At 38.8% G+C, this 19,211-nt stretch overlaps 3 protein-coding genes across 4 annotated transcripts; all 3 read right to left on the bottom strand.

The window, feature by feature from the left end:
- Positions 1 to 929: 929 nt before the first annotated feature.
- LOC103985781 (basic endochitinase-like) lies at positions 930 to 2,060 on the bottom strand. The gene is made up of 3 exons (XM_009403611.2): positions 1,753 to 2,060; positions 1,521 to 1,677; positions 930 to 1,439 (listed from the first exon to the last, which is right to left on the bottom strand). The coding sequence occupies exons 1-3, from the start codon at positions 2,036 to 2,038 to the stop codon at positions 1,073 to 1,075; spliced, it is 810 nt and encodes a 269-aa protein (XP_009401886.2). The 5' UTR covers positions 2,039 to 2,060; the 3' UTR covers positions 930 to 1,072.
- Positions 2,061 to 2,617: 557 nt separating this feature from the next.
- Positions 2,618 to 11,688, bottom strand: LOC103985783 (serine/threonine-protein kinase BSK1). Of its 2 annotated transcripts, XM_009403612.3 has the most exons (9): positions 11,115 to 11,675; positions 10,866 to 11,001; positions 9,959 to 10,092; positions 7,116 to 7,221; positions 5,605 to 5,690; positions 4,556 to 4,744; positions 3,564 to 3,728; positions 3,332 to 3,445; positions 2,618 to 3,111 (listed from the first exon to the last, which is right to left on the bottom strand). In XM_009403612.3, the coding sequence occupies exons 1-9, from the start codon at positions 11,466 to 11,468 to the stop codon at positions 2,857 to 2,859; spliced, it is 1,539 nt and encodes a 512-aa protein (XP_009401887.2). In that variant the 5' UTR covers positions 11,469 to 11,675; the 3' UTR covers positions 2,618 to 2,856. The 2 variants fall into 2 exon arrangements, with proteins under 2 accessions (XP_009401887.2, XP_009401888.2); XM_009403613.3 differs by lacking the exon at positions 4,556 to 4,744 and having other exon boundaries at positions 11,115 to 11,688.
- Positions 11,689 to 17,312: 5,624 nt separating this feature from the next.
- On the bottom strand, positions 17,313 to 18,699 carry LOC135637676 (expansin-like A2). The gene is made up of 5 exons (XM_065150370.1): positions 18,531 to 18,699; positions 18,330 to 18,439; positions 18,087 to 18,265; positions 17,853 to 17,985; positions 17,313 to 17,785 (listed from the first exon to the last, which is right to left on the bottom strand). The coding sequence occupies exons 1-5, from the start codon at positions 18,652 to 18,654 to the stop codon at positions 17,537 to 17,539; spliced, it is 795 nt and encodes a 264-aa protein (XP_065006442.1). The 5' UTR covers positions 18,655 to 18,699; the 3' UTR covers positions 17,313 to 17,536.
- Positions 18,700 to 19,211: the final 512 nt, after the last annotated feature.

Here is a 19,211-nt window from a genome sequence, read left to right as displayed (position 1 = left end):
TAATTAATCGGAGTGATTCTACTTTTGAGTCCTATCACATACGATGCATTATTTATAGCTCTTTCTTTCTCTCTCTTATCATTAATACTGAGTAACGATGATATAAAATTTATAATTTTTTGAGAAAAATTCCATATATTATGTCTTTTTCAGAGTAAACTTTTTTTCTTTTCGTTTTTTTTTTGTACCTATAGAAAATCATTTTTTTCCTTTGCAAAATGATCAAGATATCCTTACTATCACAAAATAAAGAAGAAAAAAGAAATTTCACCCATTTGGTTACAGTATTTTTTCTTAATAACGTTTACTAAACATAAACACGGTAACCCATTCAAGAATACTATAATTGGGTATTACCTCTTTTTTCTTATTATCGTTTGTCCACAATATATATATATATATATATATATATATATATATATATATATATATATATATATATAAAGACTACAAAATTTTTCAATACATTAAATCTATATTTTAAGACTATTAATTAGTAAAAAGTTAAAAATTTTAGCATCATTTATGTTAGAATATATTTAAAATCCTCAATAATTTCTATCCAAGACCACTCAAGTCCTCAGACAAATTATTCTATGAAGCCATTTTGGTTACTTTAAAAAGGAAAAGCTCTATGTAGGCTAAAAGAAAGAAAAAAAACATAAAAATGTGAGGTTTTTTCTCGAGAAATCGCTCTGTCATAATTGTGAGAAAGGATAAATAGACCATTAATTGTGTTCTCTTTTGATAATAGCAATTATAGGTTCTCCTGCACATAAACATATGTTCGGATATAGCAATCATAGACATACTTGTCTCATCTAAATGAAATGTCATGGCATTTAGTGACATCCATGCATCAGCAATTTATCTATAATAGCCAGTAATTCTGCTCCAAATATATGTATATATATATATATATATCGATAGATCAGTAGCATAGCCATGCGTATGATTTCTCCATATTAAATGGCAGTACATGATGTTCATATCTGTCATCTTTTATTCTCTATGTAGATAGATGTCCTTATAGGACAGAGAGTACTCCGCATGGACTTAATTGAGTGGAAGCTCAAGCAAAAGGCTTTTGCTTGCCGCAGCCAAGATGTTCTCCGGTGGTCACGCCAAGCAACATGCAGTATCTCTTGAAGTACTCGATCCTGTCTGTGGAAGCCTTAGAGTGCTGCCCACACTCGAGTGCTCCATTGATGATGTTGGTCGTCACGCCAAACCCTGGATGCCTTCCCGCAGCCTCGTCCTCCTTCGACGGCTTCCACTTCCCCGTCATCACATTGTGGCACGACGGCTTCGGCAACTGCGGTGTCATCCAGAACCATATCGCCGTCTTGAACGAGATCACCGGATCCTTCGACACCAGATCGGGGTCGTTGAGGAGATCCTTGCCTATAGCTTTCCCAGCTTGGCCGTAGTTGTAGTTGCTGCAGTCACGACACCAGAACGAAGGATAAGCGCAGTAGCAGATACAGAGATCGTGTTCGAGATTCGACGAGACTCCTTACTATGAGATCTGAATCGGTCCTCGACCGTAGTAGCGTTTCCCCGGAGCGCATGGCCATTGCGTTGCTTTCTTGTCGCAGTAATCCTTCTTTGGATCTTTCTCTTCCTTGTAGCAGTAGCCATAAGAGGAAGGGCCATCAGGTGCAGTCTCCCATCCGCCTATAGCAACAACAGAAGACAGATGATTCAGATAAGAACAGGGAGAAGCACCAGTGATGGTTAGAAGAGATTAACCTGTGGTTTCATGAGAGGTCTGCGCAAAGAATGCAGCAAGCTCCCGTTTACGGGTTTCATTCTGACCGTAGGTTCCGAAGTGTGGGAATGAAGAGGCGGCCTTAACGAAGGCATCGTAGGTGTAGAAGCCTTTCGCAGGGCACGAAGCATCGTTCCGATGTTTCAGCATCTCCTCGAAGAGAGATTTGGTGATAATGGAGCTCACAGTACCATCACCATGAACGTTCCCCACGCAGCTGAGCAAGAAGGCCAAGCTAACGATGGCTGTTGTCTCCCAAACTCCCATCCTTCAAATATCGGGCGCCGTCGTGGAGAAAGAGTGAGGAAGGTTGCATGCTTATATAGAGAAAAGCTAAGGGCTTTTGGTTCCTTCTTCCTCTTTAAACCTACCAGTCCTGTAGATTCTTTTGCATGCTCTCAAGAACGTATGCAACACAAACACAGAACGTGAGGAAGAAGGTGAATAATAGCCATCACATGCATGCTTGACGTACAGGAGGTTTCGTATGCCAAAGACGTGGGTTCTACGTATAGGAGAATTCTGTCTTCATGCATGCAATGATTCCAAAGAGCTGCTTACGTTAACTTTCTCATCTTCCTCGGCCACTCGGGACCATGTCGTCTTGGTGAAGTCTTACTGTCTCACTAGGAACTCATGGGGCTCGTTCACTGTTCTTCCTCGAACCTACCAATCAAAACACGAGAAGATTTGCTGTAGAAAGTGTAGATCTTCTTGTTACAGGTTCCAAAGATAGTGTCATAAACATGTACCAAGTTATACAAGGAGATGACTGGAAATGCTTTGCATGATAAGGTAAATATACGAACACACACATCTAAGTATTGGAGGGTTGCAAAGCTCCAATGATAAATGAAAACATAATTTTCTAAAAAAGTGCAGCCAGTCTGTTTTGGCTGAATGTTCATATACATTTAGGTCAAAAAATGCACAACAAATGGCACACCAATGTATTAATATAATCAGAGCGAATTCGATATAATACATTTACTCCGAAAGGCACAATAATCACAGGAATTGACACAATAATTTTTGTCGGAAAAAAAGCCAGTGGAAATTTGTAGCCATCAGATGTTGAACTGCTCTTAGGAACCTTTCCCACCCTTTTGCCTCTTCTCTTCTAGCATGGAGGCTTCCTGCAACATATCGACCGCATCACTTTGCATGTTCAGCTTGGCCAGAGCAGCTGCCTGCATGTAGAATGCTGTGGGCCAATCGGGGTAGACGCACTGTGCTTGCATTGCATCCCGCAATGCAGCATCATGGTGATCACACATTAGATGGCACAGGCTACGTCTTGCGTAAACCGTAGGCGAGATCATTGTTCCCACATCTATGAACTGTATAAGCAAAGCAGGAATGATAATAAATACCAACATTCATCACCAAAATGCAAAACCAGCCCCTAAATAGCATTAAAGCTTCATTTTGTTGAGACACAAAGCAAGTCAGATGTTTAGTGCTGGTGATTCTGAGAATATGACGAGTAACTTTCAAGAACTAAATATACCACATAACCAGATAATATAGTTAAGTTACAGACCACAGCACACATGGTACCTGAGAGTAGCACTCAATTGCTGCCTTAAAATCTTTATCACGGAATGCAAAGTCCCCCCGTCTTCTGGCCTCCAGTATATCCCTCATCTGCTGTGTCCACTCCTGGAATGATAGCTGTTGCAAAAGGAAAAGAAAATGCATTATTTTCAGTTTTCAAGCAGACTATGCGGGCCAAATATAAATTGGTAAATATAAAGCAGAAGTCGCATATAATTCTAAGTGTCATATTTACCTCGTTGGTCCCTTCATCGTCTTTGTAGTGTGTCATTACCAAAATCTGATGGATGGCGGTGAGGTCCATTCTACTGCAAGCTTCTCCCATTGGGGAAAGTGGGTGCTGCGGTGTGGCGGGTGCTTCCTCGTGCTTTTGGATCCCAAGCATAACATAAGATGGTGTCTGCAATCAGAGACATATCATTGGATGCAAAAGATGCACATCAAAAGCCTAACAGTGTGTGCACATTTCATGGCAACACAAGTACAAATGTATCTCCATACACCAAGATGTCAATGTTATTTTAAGTCAAAATAATAATATTACAGCTTTTTAAGCATTTTTTCTAATTCAAAGAACTAATGCCATAGTTCAAACTAGTGACTAATGATAAAGCAGAAGATCATCTATTGTTTTTGTGAAAGAGCACAGAACCATAAAACTAATGAGTAATGACCAACACACCAGGCAGACTTTGTTAAGTTGCAAGTATAATCTATCCTTATTAAGCCCATCTAGAAAAGTTCAATGATTTATGCCTACAAGAAAATGCCAAAGATGAATGGCAGTGTCATTTCTGCAATTCGACAAGAGGATTAGAACTAGTAGACGAAGCAAATTTCATAAAACCAAACCTGACTTGTCTGCAAGGGTTATTAACTAATAGTCCCTAATGCTTTGTGTTAATTGATACAATGCTAGCAGAATAGCCACATATTGGCATGAGGGACAAAAATGATATGGATCCTAACCCAGACCAATAAGGTACCTGATTTATAGTGGCATTGGTATCCAACTACTAAATTACCATGCTACACTAAGGTTTAACTACTTGGTTTAACAACTTTCTTAACACAAACTATACTAACAACCATTACTATTTATGCCTTTGATTGGTGTCTCAATACTTGCTTAATGTGTTTTTCCCATCATACTTGCTAGACGGCAAGTTACGAAATGTTTCCAGACCCATATACACGGTACCAATAATAGCCAAAATAAGGCCTTACCTCTGACTTGGTTTGCAGTGGTGCAAGAGCAGCCACCAGCTTCTTTGTGTTGGGCCGATCCCTAGGTTCATATTGTAAGCACTGGGAAGCAAGGTCAACAAGCGTAGTTGCCTCCTCTGTTGAGAAATTCCCCTCCAAGTGTGAATCCATTAATACTAAGATATTTTTCCCTCTTATCATGTCAAGTGCCTGAAAGAAAGAATTACTCAAGCTAATGCACCTTTATATGCGCAATAAAATGATCACGATGAATAAAAACATATTGCCAATGGTACAGTTTTCTGTTCAATGGCATAGCCACTTGTAGGTAACTTGTCAGCACAGTACATGCCGATTTGGCAAGAAAATTGTACAAGTGCTATGTTGACATGTGCATGACTTGGTGCAGCTCTTACGTGTAAGTATCATATGGATCATTATGGTCACTAAGTGAAATCATTGGCCTAAGGTTTTTCACATTTGTCCAAACAGTTTCTCGAAAGTTGAGTGAAACCCATATGTTAGTTTGATTATCATGGCCCCATCAATATTGCCTCAGGTTAGTTACATGAGTTCGTTATTGCTATTCTGTCCAATGATGGACAGACATCTTGCCAACATTGGATCTTTGGATGCTAACTATGCCATCCACTAAGCCATAAAAGTTGAGGAAACTAATGTTGATAACCTTTTTAGGTTCATTATAAAATAGATTATCTTTGAGTTCTAATATATCAGCAACAATATATTATAATGCTTGTAAAGAAGTTAAAGAGCCCCACATCTGAAAGGTTCCAATGGGTGCTATATTTTGTGTTATCCTACAATTTTACCCTCCTTTTTTTTTTCTTCTCGTGTTTTTAAGTGGTTACCTACCTGTTACTCTCTCCCTCTTTCTTTCTTTCGCTCTTTCTTCCTTTCACTCCTTGATCTGATTGAAAAATCAAAGGTCAAATATAAAATTGAAGAAAAGAAGCACAATTTGATATTTTCAAATACTGGAAGACTTTTTTGTCATTTCTGAGAAGAAGGGGCTTTTCTAGGTAAATTTCCCAAGCTAAAATGCTTACATGAGTTGGAGGAATGCGCTTTCCACTGAGAAGGTCCAACAGGACAGTACCAAAGCTAAATATCACACTTTCCGGTGTGACTCTCCCTGTGGAAACAAAATTCTGATTATTTCTGGACTGGCATTGCAAGTTTCCATTTGGTATAAAAAATACTGTATTAAATTAATAAAATATATCAAATAACAGTAATTTCAATATTATAACACAAAAATACATTTTTTAACAGTATTAACCAAGGCATGTTAAAAATTATTAGGTACTATTTGAAAGCTATAATATTAATCATGTTTGAAATTCATGTACAAATAAAATTTCTAATTCATACAAGTTTTGGTTCTTCAATATTTACTTAATAGGGGTTGACCTTAGAATCTAGACATATATAACTGGCCAACATCATCACTTCCACATCACAGACACATGATTCAGAATGGAAACTCATAGAAACTGCAACTCCTGACAATGTGACATTGACAAGAGGCAATGGTAGCAGGCGGAAGGTCAAGAGGAGGATGAGGAGAGGAGGAAGAGAGGACAAGTCCAAGCTACCTGAAACTGTTGGCCTTCTGGTGTGCAGCTGCCCACATCAGTCTTGCCGCATGCTGCTGCCATGGCATATTGCCATTGTTGCCAGTGCCCTGAAAGAGGGGGGAATTGCGAGAGAAAGAAAGAGGTCAACGGATTTACCAAGGTTTGAATCAGGCAACTGAGGATGCCATTCAAACCATATTTAACAGGCCTTAGAAAAGGAGATCAGAGAAAAGGAAAAGACGAAAAGGAGAGAAGTGAAGAGGAAAAAGAAGAAGAAAAGAAGTCTATCTAAGTTCTCCCTTCTCCCTACCTTCATATTTTGAACATAAATGCTTCCTTGGATCCACACCCACACATGCTTATCTACTGCTGGCTATTTTTAAAATGTATCGTCCCAAAAACTTCTTTGTATCTTGGATTTAAATGTGAGTTTAGAAGAAGAACATTTTGCTATCTAGTCAACTTATTTACCTTTTTTCCATGCTTTATGGTGCTTTTCAGCGCATCAAGATTAAGGTGCTCATCTCTTTTTAGTAATCTCAGCAAATTATCGGTTCTCTTAAAGTTCCTCGGCATCTTGACCATCATGAGATAACACAAGATCATGCAGAGTCGTGAATGTGTTTTCCTAAACTCATCCATTGATATGGAGTTTTCTGATTCTCCCAGACCCATTAGTAGTAGCATTCTAATGTATTTTACTTTTCACTCAACTTTTAAATTGATCACAGGGCAACACATTAATTGGCAAATTATAAATGCCAACATATGTCACGATGACCCCTATAAGTCCATCAAATTTCTTAAGATAATTATGCACTATTATGATTTGTATATGGAGACAAAAGCCATAACAAGTAGCAAACATAAATGCAGCAAAGTCTTTCACCAAGCATAAACGCATACACTTCAACTGAAATAATTAACTAAATATCCAAAACCTTTTTTTTAAAAAATCCTATTGGTAACAGCAGCGATACCATTTCTCAAATACTCTGGTGGCGTGTAAGCTAGGTTTGTGCTGTAACTTTTCCCATCCCGGCTGTTTTTCATGAGACCAAAACAAGAAAGACGGGAATCACCATCCTGCAAAGCGCAAATATGCAAAAAAAAATTTTAGTCACCTTTTGACAATGAAACTTTCGAAAGAAAAATGTAATCAAATCAAATAATTAAGTTAGGAATTAAATTTTTTCCTTACTTGCCATTGTAATTAAAGAAATCTTAATCTATTTTTTTATTTGTTAATACGAATTAGGAAATAACTATTAGCATTCCAAATAGGGTGATATCATATTTATTAGTATATTAACTATAAATAATTCATATTAAATAAATATAAAAATAAAAATAAATTTTCTTTAATGGAGACTCACCCTCTCCTATTTAAGGGAAGGGATTTCTCTCATTTGTTCCTCACTTAGCCGAAACCAACAATGGGAGGAACGATGAGTTACACTCTGCTGACGAGAGGTAGGTTTCCCTACTTTTCTTGAAAATAAATGTTTTAGTTTTTATTTTGATTATTTAAATGTTGAACCCATGTTTAAGGTTTTTATTTTTAGATTTGAACATGTTAAAAATTTACATATTTTATGTATTAAATATATGATATTTCTTGACATTATAACTTATCTTTAATCTCATCTGGATTAGAATTTCTATTAGATTAAAATATGTTATCTAAAATTTTGATATTCTTTTATCTGAAATTTAAAATGTGCTATTCTGTATGATTCAAAATTTATTTGACTAGAATATGTTGAAATTATACATGTGTTAGAAAGTATGATTTCTATTTGAATTTAAAAGATTATTTTTTTGTATTAAAGCTTATCTCTCAATCTATCTTTTAATGTGTTATTATGCTTTTATTTATATAATTATTAGTAAATATATGTTGTGGTATGAAATTAGATATGAATTTGATTGAAATTGCTCACACGCTAGGCCAACCCATAGGTCAGGCCACAGCCCACTGGCCAGGCCTAGTCAGTAGACTAGGCCTAGCCCGTAGGCTAGGCCCAACCCACGGATTAGGCCTCGGCCCATAGGCTAACCCAGTCCAACCATCATTAGCAATCACATATGACGCACATGACCAGTCCATAGGCTAGGGCTGGGCCAGCTTTGTGTCATGTATGCCCAGTCATATATAATGCACATGACCAGTAGATGGGTTGGCCCAATCTAGCCCAATATTGTTGTTGGATTTGAGCCCAAATATTGATTGAACTAAACTAGGCTTAATTAGTCTAGATTGATTCAGGGTGATTCCGAATTGATTGACTTATTCAAGTAAGTTTAACCTAAATTAAACCTAATATAGTCCAGATTATACTAGTCTAGGGTGGTTCCTGACCAGTTAAATGAGGATTAGAGATCGGTTTAGTTAGGTTCTAGTAAATTGAGTTCAATTGGATCGATTGAACTAGGGTTCAAGTCAATTGAGGACTAATTTGTATTATTTGATATTGATGATATTTGAAAGAGATGTTTTAAATGTGTTATTTCATTCTAATATGGACATGACCAGTGTGAAATTATGTTATTTCCCTAGCGAGAGCAGATAGGGTGATTCCCTTCGGGGATTAGCGGGCCGTCAGACGTGGCGGCTGGACGGTTCCTCCATCCGCTATTAGGAGGAACGTGTCCCCACTTTGGCGGGTGAGAGACACCACTCCATCCACTGTTGGGAGTGTGATATGAGTTTGCCTCCATCCACTGTTGGGAGAACACAAACTTATCCTGTAGGATAAAGCCTCTCCATTCGCTGTTAGGGGAGTGCTCCTTCGGGTATTTAAAATACGCCAATGGGATGATTGATTGAATTTTGATCATGTACTCATTTTGAGTTGACTTTTGGGGTTCCTACTCAGCGTTGCCGAATTTTCTTTGTTTTTGATTTTCAGAGCAGTCTCCCTCTAGTACTAAATCAGATTCCAGTGAAGAGCAAACCTTCCTCTACCGCTAGGTAGAGCCACTTGGATTCTTCTTGAAGTTGACATCACTATGTTTACTTTTTTACTTATGATTTAATGAAATAAATAAATTATAATAAATATTTATAAATGATGAATAAAGTGATGTTTATCTATTTGGCTCTGAACGTATAGAAATATATGAAGAAAAAAATATTTCAGGAAGTGACAAAAAATACAACTAAGTTAACCAGACAAAAAAAGACATGATTCCCGAATAGATACTGGGACTGAAACTTTTCTGATCAACTCTAGAAAAATACTGAAATGCCTTAACTCAGGTTAAGATAATTGTTCGAAGGCATGCACCTTCTTGATGCCCTAACTACAATGCATATCAACTGTACCCATATATTTCCTTGGGCAAGGTACATCTTTCTTCTAAGGTTATTATTATCTGATATGAAAAATACAAAACATATAAAGGAGGAATCACAAGATGGAGATAGTTCACTGTGACAAAAAGATGTGGAGTTCAAAAGGCACCTGTTTAATCATAACTTTAGAATTGCTAGTAACCTTGGACTACAGCAAGGAACCATAACAGGAAAGGAAAGAGGAAGGAACAAATACGAAAATCACGGTAGTGTAGGATTACTAAAATTGGACCTAGTCCATACTAGAAAAATCTCTTCCGTTCAAATCAAAGTTTTTGCTACCTATAGTCATTATCAAGACATGTCACATTAACCAGTACGCTGCTGTGCCAAATACACATACATGTAATTGCAATTACTGTGATTAGTACGAGACATGCAGTCGTAACCATTAAACTATCTTGCCAGAGCATACAAAAACACCTAGTATTAGTCAATTATGAAAAGAGAAGAAAAACTTGTCACCTCATCAAAAAGGACTCTGTATGCGTTTAGATCATGATATAACGGGTGTCCCTCGTTGCTACAATATTCTAAGGCTTCGGCAATACAGAAAGAGACCCTGAGACGCATGGCCCATCCAATAGACTGATTTTCCCCTATTGAAGCAAAGAGATTGAAAAAAAATAATCAGCTTCCAAATGTCACAGGCACCCTAAAAGCACAACAGAAGGAACTTAAAAGTAATGATGTACATATCATTCCTTGACAAATGCATATTAATTTATTTTAATCTATACTAAAGCTTTTATGGCTGTATCTGTTATGTTAAAGACTATATATCTCACAATATTAATGCAAACCTTGCATTTTCCAAAAACAAATTTTCATTAAATAAGACATATCCTTGATGGTGATTCGCATTACTGCTGGTCAGTTCTGATTATTACAGGTTGCCGTAACCTTGTACTCAAGGATGGTTGATAATTAGGTCTGACCTAATAAAGGCAAAGGAGGCATCTTGACTCAAACTCCATAACTGCTTAAGGAAGAATTGCCAACTTGCCTTAACCTTGTATTCAAGGATAGGTCTGAACTAATAAAGGAAAAGGAGGAATTTTGACTCAAACCCCATAAGAACTTATGGAAGGATTGCCGACTATAGCTACAACCAATTAGTAATACTTGCAATGTGGAAGTAGGTACAAGCAGATAATCTAAGACCAGCTGACAAATAAAGGTTCGGCAACATTGCATATAACAGAGGCAGGAATCTGAAGCGTAGAGCTTTCTTTACCCAACACAAGCTTCCATTTCCATATCTGAGACTACTTTTTACCTAAATGATCAAGATACAACCATTTTACACAATTATTACAGAAGAAACATAGAATAGGATCAACAAGGAAAAGAAAAGCCTGAGGAACCATACAGTGGAAAAGATGCTTGGCAAGGGTGTCATTGGGCATATACTCGGCAACAAGAAGCCTCTCATCACCTTCACAGCAGTACCCAATCAAATTCGCCAGTCTCCGGTGCCTCAGTTTACCGACGCCCCAAGCCTCCTCCTGCAATCTCAATCAAAAGTTCCTCTTTTTTGTTCTTACAAAGAGCTCCAAAATATCAACCAACGAAACAGAATCCAACGAGAAGCAATCGATGTTGGGGGAGAGGAGCTAACAGCGAACTGCTTGGGATCAGGCCAGGCCGTCCTGGTGAACTTCTTGACGGCGATCCACCGCCGGTTCTGCAACCGGCCCTTGTAGACGAGGTTGGGAGCCTTGTCGCCGCTCTCGGACACGATGTTCTCCGCACTGAACCCGTTCGTCGCCGCCTTGAGCTCGGCCAAAGAGAACTCAGCGAAGGCCGTCACCTCCCCACCGCCGCCGCCGCCCTCTCCTGCTTCGACCGAGAACGACCGCCGCTGCTGCTGCTGGTGGTTCGAATGGAGGTGATTGTTCTGCTGCTCCGCCGCTGCCGGCGCCGTCGCCGGTTGGTGGTCCCCCTGTAGCAGGGACGAGCAACAAGACCCCATCGCCAACCCACTGTGTCCGAGAAAGAGAAAAAAAGATCTCCTTTTTCCCCCCTCGCTCTCTCTCTCTCTCTCTCTCTGTGCTTATAAGACAACAACAAATAGTTACACGCTAATAACAACGATACAATAATTATAGTGTGATGGGTGGAGTTGAAGTCGTCGGTGGCCGAGAGAGAGACATGGCTCTTCCTTTTAATTGTGGGCGTGTGGGGGAATAAAAAAGAAAGAAATAAAAAGGAGAAGAAAGGGAGAGAGAGAGTGTGTGTGTGTGTGTCTGGACAGCTGCTTTTCTCTCTCCCGAATGAACACGGCACTCCTTTTGTTTCTTTGAAGAGTGGCAGAACACAGAGAGAGAGAGAGAGAGAGAGAGAGGTAGGGGACAATTCATTGTAGCTTTCAGATGCTTGGCCATCACTGCGCCGCAGTTTTGACAAGGAAGGATGGCAAGAACAGTCTTATTGATGCCAAGAAGCAGCAGCATTAATTATTTTAGATTTCACCAAGAAATTTGGATATTTTATCAAAAAAAATTCTACAATTAACTTTTTACTGGATGAAGTTTTCAATATTCGTTCCTAACATCGAGTATCTTCGATCTTTTATTAAAATAATTTGATCACATATGCTATTAAAAAATCAATAATTAATTATTTAAAATATAAAAAAAAAATACTAATCATCTTAAAATCATTAGAACAAGTTTTTACTTTTAAAAATTTATAATAATTAATTATTTTTAATAATATTTATGATTAAATCATTTAAATAAAAGTATAAAGATATTTTTAACCATAAATAAAGATGTAAATAAGACTAATATCTCATAGCTATAAATAAGGAAGGTGAGGACTTTGTTAGGGATGGAGGCAAGGAAAGAGGGGTTGGACCTCCCAGTCTCCAATCATTGAGCTCACTACTAGCTGGCCATGCACAGCCTGTGATGGCCATGTTGGTAGTGTTGCTGATCGATGATTGATTCATTCTGGCATTCGTTGGCTGTGTCAATTTATCCTTCCCAGCATTGAAGTGTGCATCGAAAGCTTCTTTTTTTATTCTTGTTTCTTGAAAGAAGAGTCGGCACCGCAAGAGGATGCACAAACCGAAGCAGGTTTAGGGATCCACAAGATTCATTTCGCCGTGTTGGCCTTCGATGCTTGGAGAAGCAAACGGGCAAAGTTGGAAAACAATATTGACATCAATGTCAATGCTTGATATCTTTATTGTTTTCGACTTAGGTTTCAGTCCAGCTTTCGACTTTAAGTCCCAGTCCAGCTTAGGATGTTGGGATAATATTGTAATACAAGAAGACTTTGATGCCGATGGAGATGGTGGGTTGCTGGCTTCACTGTTCTCATCGGAAGCATCAGTTCAGCCACAGATTTCGGATGAAGTTGTAGCAGAAGAAGTTTTTGGGATAACGTTTGTTGGATTTGCTGGGTTGCGTTCAATAAGGTATTTTGATGCTGAGGCAAATAGGGAGAGTGATATCTTAAGTTTAGATTTTGAGATAATATTGTACTAAAAAGAAGATTTTGTGTCGGATTGATCGATGGAGTTAATCTGAAGATTGACGTCTTTGCTCTTCCAGTCAAAACTTTGGGCTCAGTTTGAGATTCGGAATAGAAAAGATTATTTTTTATCAACTCAGCCTCATGATGGAAGGAGGACCAAATGGATGTCAGAAGCATTGAGCTCTGAGCCATGGAGCCCAGTGCAGAGAGCAGACACCATGATCCTTGGTAATTGTGGTTGATGTCAGAGGAAGACAACAACAGGTACAGAGTAAAAGCTCAGTGACAGTAAAAGACTACCTACAGTGGTTCTTACCCTTTTTTTTTTCCTTTCCTTTTCATCTGCCTCTAACTGGTACAGTTTTTATGGCCCCTGCTCTGCTCCTGTTCAGCATTTACTATTGGAGTCCTTTCACTACTTGATGCTGTGCAAAGCTCACAATTAATGATTGTTCTATGTAAACTTGACAGAGAAATTGATTATGACTGGAAAAAAAAAAGTTATATATGAACAGTAAAGCAAGAAAAAGAAAATTTCTTGACTTCTCTGTCAAGGAAAGAAGCCAAAATTCTTCTTTAACTGCTTCTGTTCTGCTGCTGTAGGGCTGTTCAAAACTATCAGCATTTGCTTTTGAATACTTTCACTATTCATGTCCAAACTTTGTAGTCTTAAGTTCTCTACAAAAAGGATGAGGAAAAAAAAAAGAAACATTAGCTTCTCTGAGAAAGAAAAATAATCCATTCAAGAAAGGTCTTTACATAGTGCTAAACACACTGATTTATGGCTTCTGAACAGAATGTCAATGTATGATGGTTTTATGTATGCGCATAAGAAAACAATAATTTGCAAAAAGAAACAAATGTTGCATCATTTGTTTTAATATTGATAAGGTCCATCCAATTTGTCACTAATGCCAACTCTTTAAATCATGAGGAATTATCGATTCTATAATATATTCTATATGATTTTATTTTTTAATGTCCCAAGAAGGTTAAACAAGTTTTATGTTTTCAAACTCTCCGAGGAAGGAAAGATTCTTGAATTCTTAAAAAAAAAATTATTTTTAAAAAATTCTCATAGAGCGTCTTAATTTTTTAAAATTTCTCATAGAACATCTTTTATTCTGTGAAAAAATAATTTTATTCATGGTTGGTCGAACTCGCCTCCGCCTTTGCCCTGCATTACCTCTCCTCCCCTTTGTCCCGTTAAATCAATCGTCATCTCTACAAATCTTATCGACCCTCGTTGGACCTGTCTTACCCTAGCACAAGGAAGGAGGGGCCACATAGGTGATGCAACCCTCGTCATTTTCGCTCATAGCTCTTGTGCGAGAAAGAAGGGGACGCAAGGATTATCATTGTCATCATAATAGACCTCGACCTATCGTCACATTTGCATCCTCTCCTTTCTCACATAAGGGTTATGGACAAGCACAACAAGGGTTTTATGGAGTCTGTAGAGATGACAACAACTCTCGTATGATGACCATGAACGATAACACTAGCCACTTGTGTAGTAGATATAAACAACAAGAATGAAATGAAGGTCCGAGACATAGAAGAATGGAGACAATAGCGAAGGCGACACAAAGGATGTTGGTTGCTTGTGCAACAAGTGAGGATAATAGGATCAGACAACAGCGAAGGCGACATAAAGGAAAATTTTCCTATATATATATATATATATATAGGAAAATTTTCCTTACTTCCTTGTCAACAGTAGTTCTATGATCAATGATTGTTCAGCATATATAACATAAATTATACTCCACTGAGAATGACTTTTTTATACTGTAGGAAAAGGTAACTTTTGGACCAACCAACACTGCAGAGTGGGGTGATGCACTAAAAAAAGTTTAATCTGGACCTGTTATTCCATTGGGCACACACAACTCATCCATGGAGAAGATGACACCAAAAGGTTCCATGCCTCGCGTGTGAATGGCCTCTTCCAAGTTATTTAGTAGCCCTGCTTTGATGGTGCTGTGGTTCCCAAATGCCAGTGGAGATCATGGTGGCTGTGGTTCCCAAATGATGCAAGAAAAGTAGGTTTGCCAGTTGGTGCCTCTGTGGCTGTATCTTCTTCAGCTTCTGAGTGATTTAGGAGCTTTTGGTCTCATGGAATGCATTCATGAGAATATGTTTCACTCCCACTGCAGACAATTTTAGTCAGACAAAACTGGAAGTGAGAATTTTAAGACTCGGCCTCGTATGATCCAAGCTGAGAAGTTTGTAAGAGTGCAAATAGGATCAACACCAATCCTTGGAGAGCAAAGCTTCGGCTGTGGATGTCATAGTAGAAACTTTTGGCCACATGCAAACCCTAACCTTCTACTGGTTATGGCCAGCATATGAATTTTCATGCTGATAAATTCCATTCCTAAACTGTGCTGATCCTAAAAGATCCTTTTTGGTATGATCAAGACATGCATATGAGCTCTCTCTTATCCATTTTGGTAGCTGAATAAAATGCCTTGTCAACTTGAAAGAAAACATCATCAACCTCAGCTTCAATGAACATGTCTGAGCATCAATGGAAGTTGCTGGAACTGGCATCAGAAGAAACTTGTGTGGAACTTTTGCATTCTCTCTGGCCATTTTCCATCCTTGGAATGCTCAAGTAATTCCTCATGAACTTCCACTGAACTAGCTGTATCTGATAATTAATGTTCTTGTAATATATACATGAAAATATCATAACAAGTTTACAGAACATAGTTGACACAGGCTACATTGCAAGTCTAATGGTGTAATAAAGATGTCAAGAAAAGGTTCATATAGCTAATGCAGATTAACCAACAAAGTAAAGGAAATAATCTACTGTTAGATCCATAATGTTCATTTCTGTATCCACAGCTAATCAGATCCAGAGCTCCCAAATTGCAGGGTGTAAAGCTTCCAAAGATTTGCCGATGATTATGTTTACGGAGGTCAATCAACTGATGCAGCTTAAGCAAGATTCAGAGTCATATCGGCCGATGACAATTTGAAGTACCCAAATATGGATTGGAGCTTTCAATGGAAGTTTGGCAGTATGTTTGGTTCATGAATTCTTACCCTATTAAATTTGCTACAAAAGCTTAATATAAATTGATAGGAAATATAAAATCAACTAATCACCATTCGTCACATCAACGTAGGAAACCCAACACCCTGCTACCCGTGTGGATAGAACTCTTACAAAATATTCGTAGGAATATTTTCAGAAGTCTAACGGGTATTTCGGGTTGGTTATGAACTACCTCCCATGTGAAATCTTTATGAGATATTCCTTCTCTTCAAAGTCAGTATAAAAATATATCATTAAATCCATATTAAAGGGGAGGAGACTTCGGTACTAACTTAAGCATCGAAAGGATCGACTCGAGAAGCAATCCTCGATCTCGATCTTTGTGTAGGTAACGAGCATAGAAAGATCATATCCTATATCCTATTATGGACGACTTCTTGCATACAGATTAGGACCACGCTGTGCTTATGAAAATATCAATGATATTTTTTTCTAAATCAAAAATAGTAAGATAACACTCACTTCTATTTATTGTGAAGTATAGCAAGGCACCTTTCCCTTTCCACTAGTTTAGAGAGATGAAAAGAACTCCTCCACAAAAGGTAAAAATTAAAATGATGATCTCACACTTCTGAGAAAGCCATTTACTATAATCTAATTCCATCGTTACGGTAAATCATGTCACCTATCTCACACTCTTTTTTGTTTGATCGACAAAAACCAAGATTATTTCAGTCACAGGTGATTCCAAGAGCACCTTCAGACGATCGAATTGATCACGAGGATAAGTTCTTCACGGTTGAGTTCAACGTGGCCACAAAGTTTCAGCAGTCGTTCACAGATCTCAATCAGAGGAAGACAGGGGCCGAAAGCTGGTCCCTGCTGTATCACGATGGGGCCTTCATGATCCATATTATCCCTAACCTGTAGCCTACTCATATCATCCCTAAACCTCAAATTCTCATCACTGTGAAGTCTGAGGTCAGTCAAAGTGAACAAATTTCAAATGAAGTATCTGAATATTAAGTTCTACTTTATTCGATTCAGTATTAACATACATAATCTATAGTTATGCTTATAATTTCCTTTCAGAGATGAATATTTCTTTGCACGTTTAACTAAATATTTAGTTCCTATGTCTCCTTCGTCATCCTCCCAATGACATGGACCAAATGAGGCTACGACGACACACCACCACCACCACCACCACCTACTGCAACTCGGTGATACAGTGTTGACAAACTAATGTGTCCAAGAATCATGTGCGAAGGCTCCCAAGCTAACCCACCACTAACATCTCAAATGTCTAATAGTACCCACATCTGATGAAGTAAGCATCTAAATTAGGAACAAAGTTGCAGCTTGAAGACTGAAAAGGAATCAGCAATAGACCAGCAGGTGGCAAGTCATTTTCTTGTGAGCAATCTTGGCACCTTCTTCTTCGTCTTGACACCAAACCACCATCACATGTCTGAAGGAATATCCCCATTCTCCAGTAGGTTAGGCTACTCTTCACCTGTTTCTTGTAGGACACAGGCTTACTTGCCTCACTTCCATTCTCGAGTGTCACAGGGGTAGCAGCCCTCTTGAGCAATGTCAGTGAGCTGAACCCCCAATTCATAGATCGAACCAGTCTTCCACTCGGCCGGGAGGACCGCCTTCTCGGCCCACACCCACTTGCCGTCGTAGCCGCCCGTCACCACCATCCGGAACTGCAGCGCCCCGGCCGGCGCCCGCCTCGTGCTCCATACTGGACCGTATTCCCGGCTCATGAACCGCCAATTCCACGATCCGACCTGCCGGTTCAACACAAAAATTGGATTGAGCCAATTGAACCGGACCGAATCGATGCTAGCTCGGTACCTGGGCTACGTCGACCGCCACGATATCGGTCTGGCCTCCCTGGTAGAGGAACTTGATGACCAGCTGATCGGGTCTTCTGCTGCTCTCTTCCACTCTGATCGATAGGTTCTGCTTCTTATACTCGCACGGGATCCTGAAAAGTGATTCGGTGGGTTGCTTCATCGTGAGATGTGACTGCTTGATCATAACACAGTGTGCAGTTCCCGGAATTCATAGCGGTGTGCCTTCGTCTACCTCTTGTATTCCACATCCAGAATGCCAAGTCTCTTGAGCTCCTGCGCCGTGCCATCTCGTGCCATGGCGGTGAAGGCTCGGGGACTCAACACAAGATCCGTGGTGTTGCTCTTGTTGAGGTCGGTCAGGATCACCCTTACGCCTCCGGTGCTACAGAGTCTTCTGTTCTTGCATCTTACCTGCGTGGTGAAAGAAAAGCTCAACCATTTATGATTGCAGAAGAGAATAGGTTTCATCTCTAACCTGGAAACAAGCTCCACAGCCAAAACCCTCTCTGTGGAGGGCAGAGCTCCCAGCTGCAATGTAACCTCCATTGAAGCTCAAAGCCATGGAGCCATAGCCACAGGCTCCGACTGTAAGCGAAGTTTAGCAGAACAAAAGAGATCAAACGATGACCATTGATGCGGCTTCTCAAACAGTAGCTCTGTTAGTGGTAGAACAAACCAGAGAGGGCAGAAGCGGAGGGGGAGTAGGCTGCCTTGGAATGATGCACACACCGATCACATGCTGTAGCAGAAAGGATAGAAAGGGAGAGGACGAGGAAGGCAAGGACAGTGCCACCACCCATGCGGACTAAGAAGTCGGGAATGGGGAAAGGTGAAAACCCTTGACACTATATGAAAGAGAAAGGGCGACGGACATAGCTCACGGGATGGAGTTATATGAATAAAAAATATAATTATTTTTTATTATGTGAAAAAAAATTAATATCTAAATCGAAATCAACTTATTAATACTAAGATTATATATCTTTGGATATCATTCAGTAAAAATTTTATTTGATTTATAAATATACCATTGTCAAGATTACATTGATGTTGAAGAGAACTAAGATCATATTTATCTCTTTTCCTATCATTTATCGGACTACTACTATCACGGATAAAAATAAAAATTAAAAAAATTAAAAATAAATCTATAATTTTAATTTCTAATTTCTAATTTTGTATCCCTATAAGATCTTGTTGGTAGGTGGGAGAGTCCTTTTCATAAATGTCATCTCATAAAGAATCCTCTCATAATTAATTTTTTTTTTAATGATCGATAATCATAATCATAATCTAATCATATTTATAATATATTTTATATAATTAAGTATGATCATATAATCTAGTATTCTCTCAC

Source organism: Musa acuminata, chromosome BXJ3-5 (genome assembly GCF_036884655.1).
Source record: "Musa acuminata AAA Group cultivar baxijiao chromosome BXJ3-5, Cavendish_Baxijiao_AAA, whole genome shotgun sequence".
Lineage (NCBI taxonomy): Eukaryota > Viridiplantae > Streptophyta > Magnoliopsida > Zingiberales > Musaceae > Musa > Musa acuminata.
This window is presented reverse-complemented; position numbering and strand designations above follow the sequence as displayed.

What these genes read in the sequence shown, in the direction of transcription:
- LOC135637676 (XM_065150370.1), bottom strand. Translation starts at nt 18,654, where the DNA reads ATGGGTGGTGGCACTGTCCTTGCCTTCCTCGTCCTCTCCCTTTCTATC. An exon ending in GCTGTGGAGCTTGTTTCCAG is followed by an intron (nt 18,266 to 18,329) that starts GTTAGAGATGAA and finishes TTCACCACGCAG; the next exon opens with GTAAGATGCAAGAACAGAAG. An exon ending in CTGGATGTGGAATACAAGAG is followed by an intron (nt 17,986 to 18,086) that starts GTAGACGAAGGC and finishes ATCACTTTTCAG; the next exon opens with GATCCCGTGCGAGTATAAGA.
- LOC103985783 (XM_009403612.3), bottom strand. Translation starts at nt 11,468, where the DNA reads ATGGGGTCTTGTTGCTCGTCCCTGCTACAGGGGGACCACCAACCGGCG. An exon ending in CTGATCCCAAGCAGTTCGCT is followed by an intron (nt 11,002 to 11,114) that starts GTTAGCTCCTCT and finishes TTGAGATTGCAG; the next exon opens with GAGGAGGCTTGGGGCGTCGG. An exon ending in TGCCAAGCATCTTTTCCACT is followed by an intron (nt 10,093 to 10,865) that starts GTATGGTTCCTC and finishes TTGCTTCAATAG; the next exon opens with GGGAAAATCAGTCTATTGGA.
- LOC103985781 (XM_009403611.2), bottom strand. Translation starts at nt 2,038, where the DNA reads ATGGGAGTTTGGGAGACAACAGCCATCGTTAGCTTGGCCTTCTTGCTC. An exon ending in GACCTCTCATGAAACCACAG is followed by an intron (nt 1,678 to 1,752) that starts GTTAATCTCTTC and finishes TTGTTGCTATAG; the next exon opens with GCGGATGGGAGACTGCACCT. An exon ending in GGACCGATTCAGATCTCATA is followed by an intron (nt 1,440 to 1,520) that starts GTAAGGAGTCTC and finishes TCGTGACTGCAG; the next exon opens with CAACTACAACTACGGCCAAG.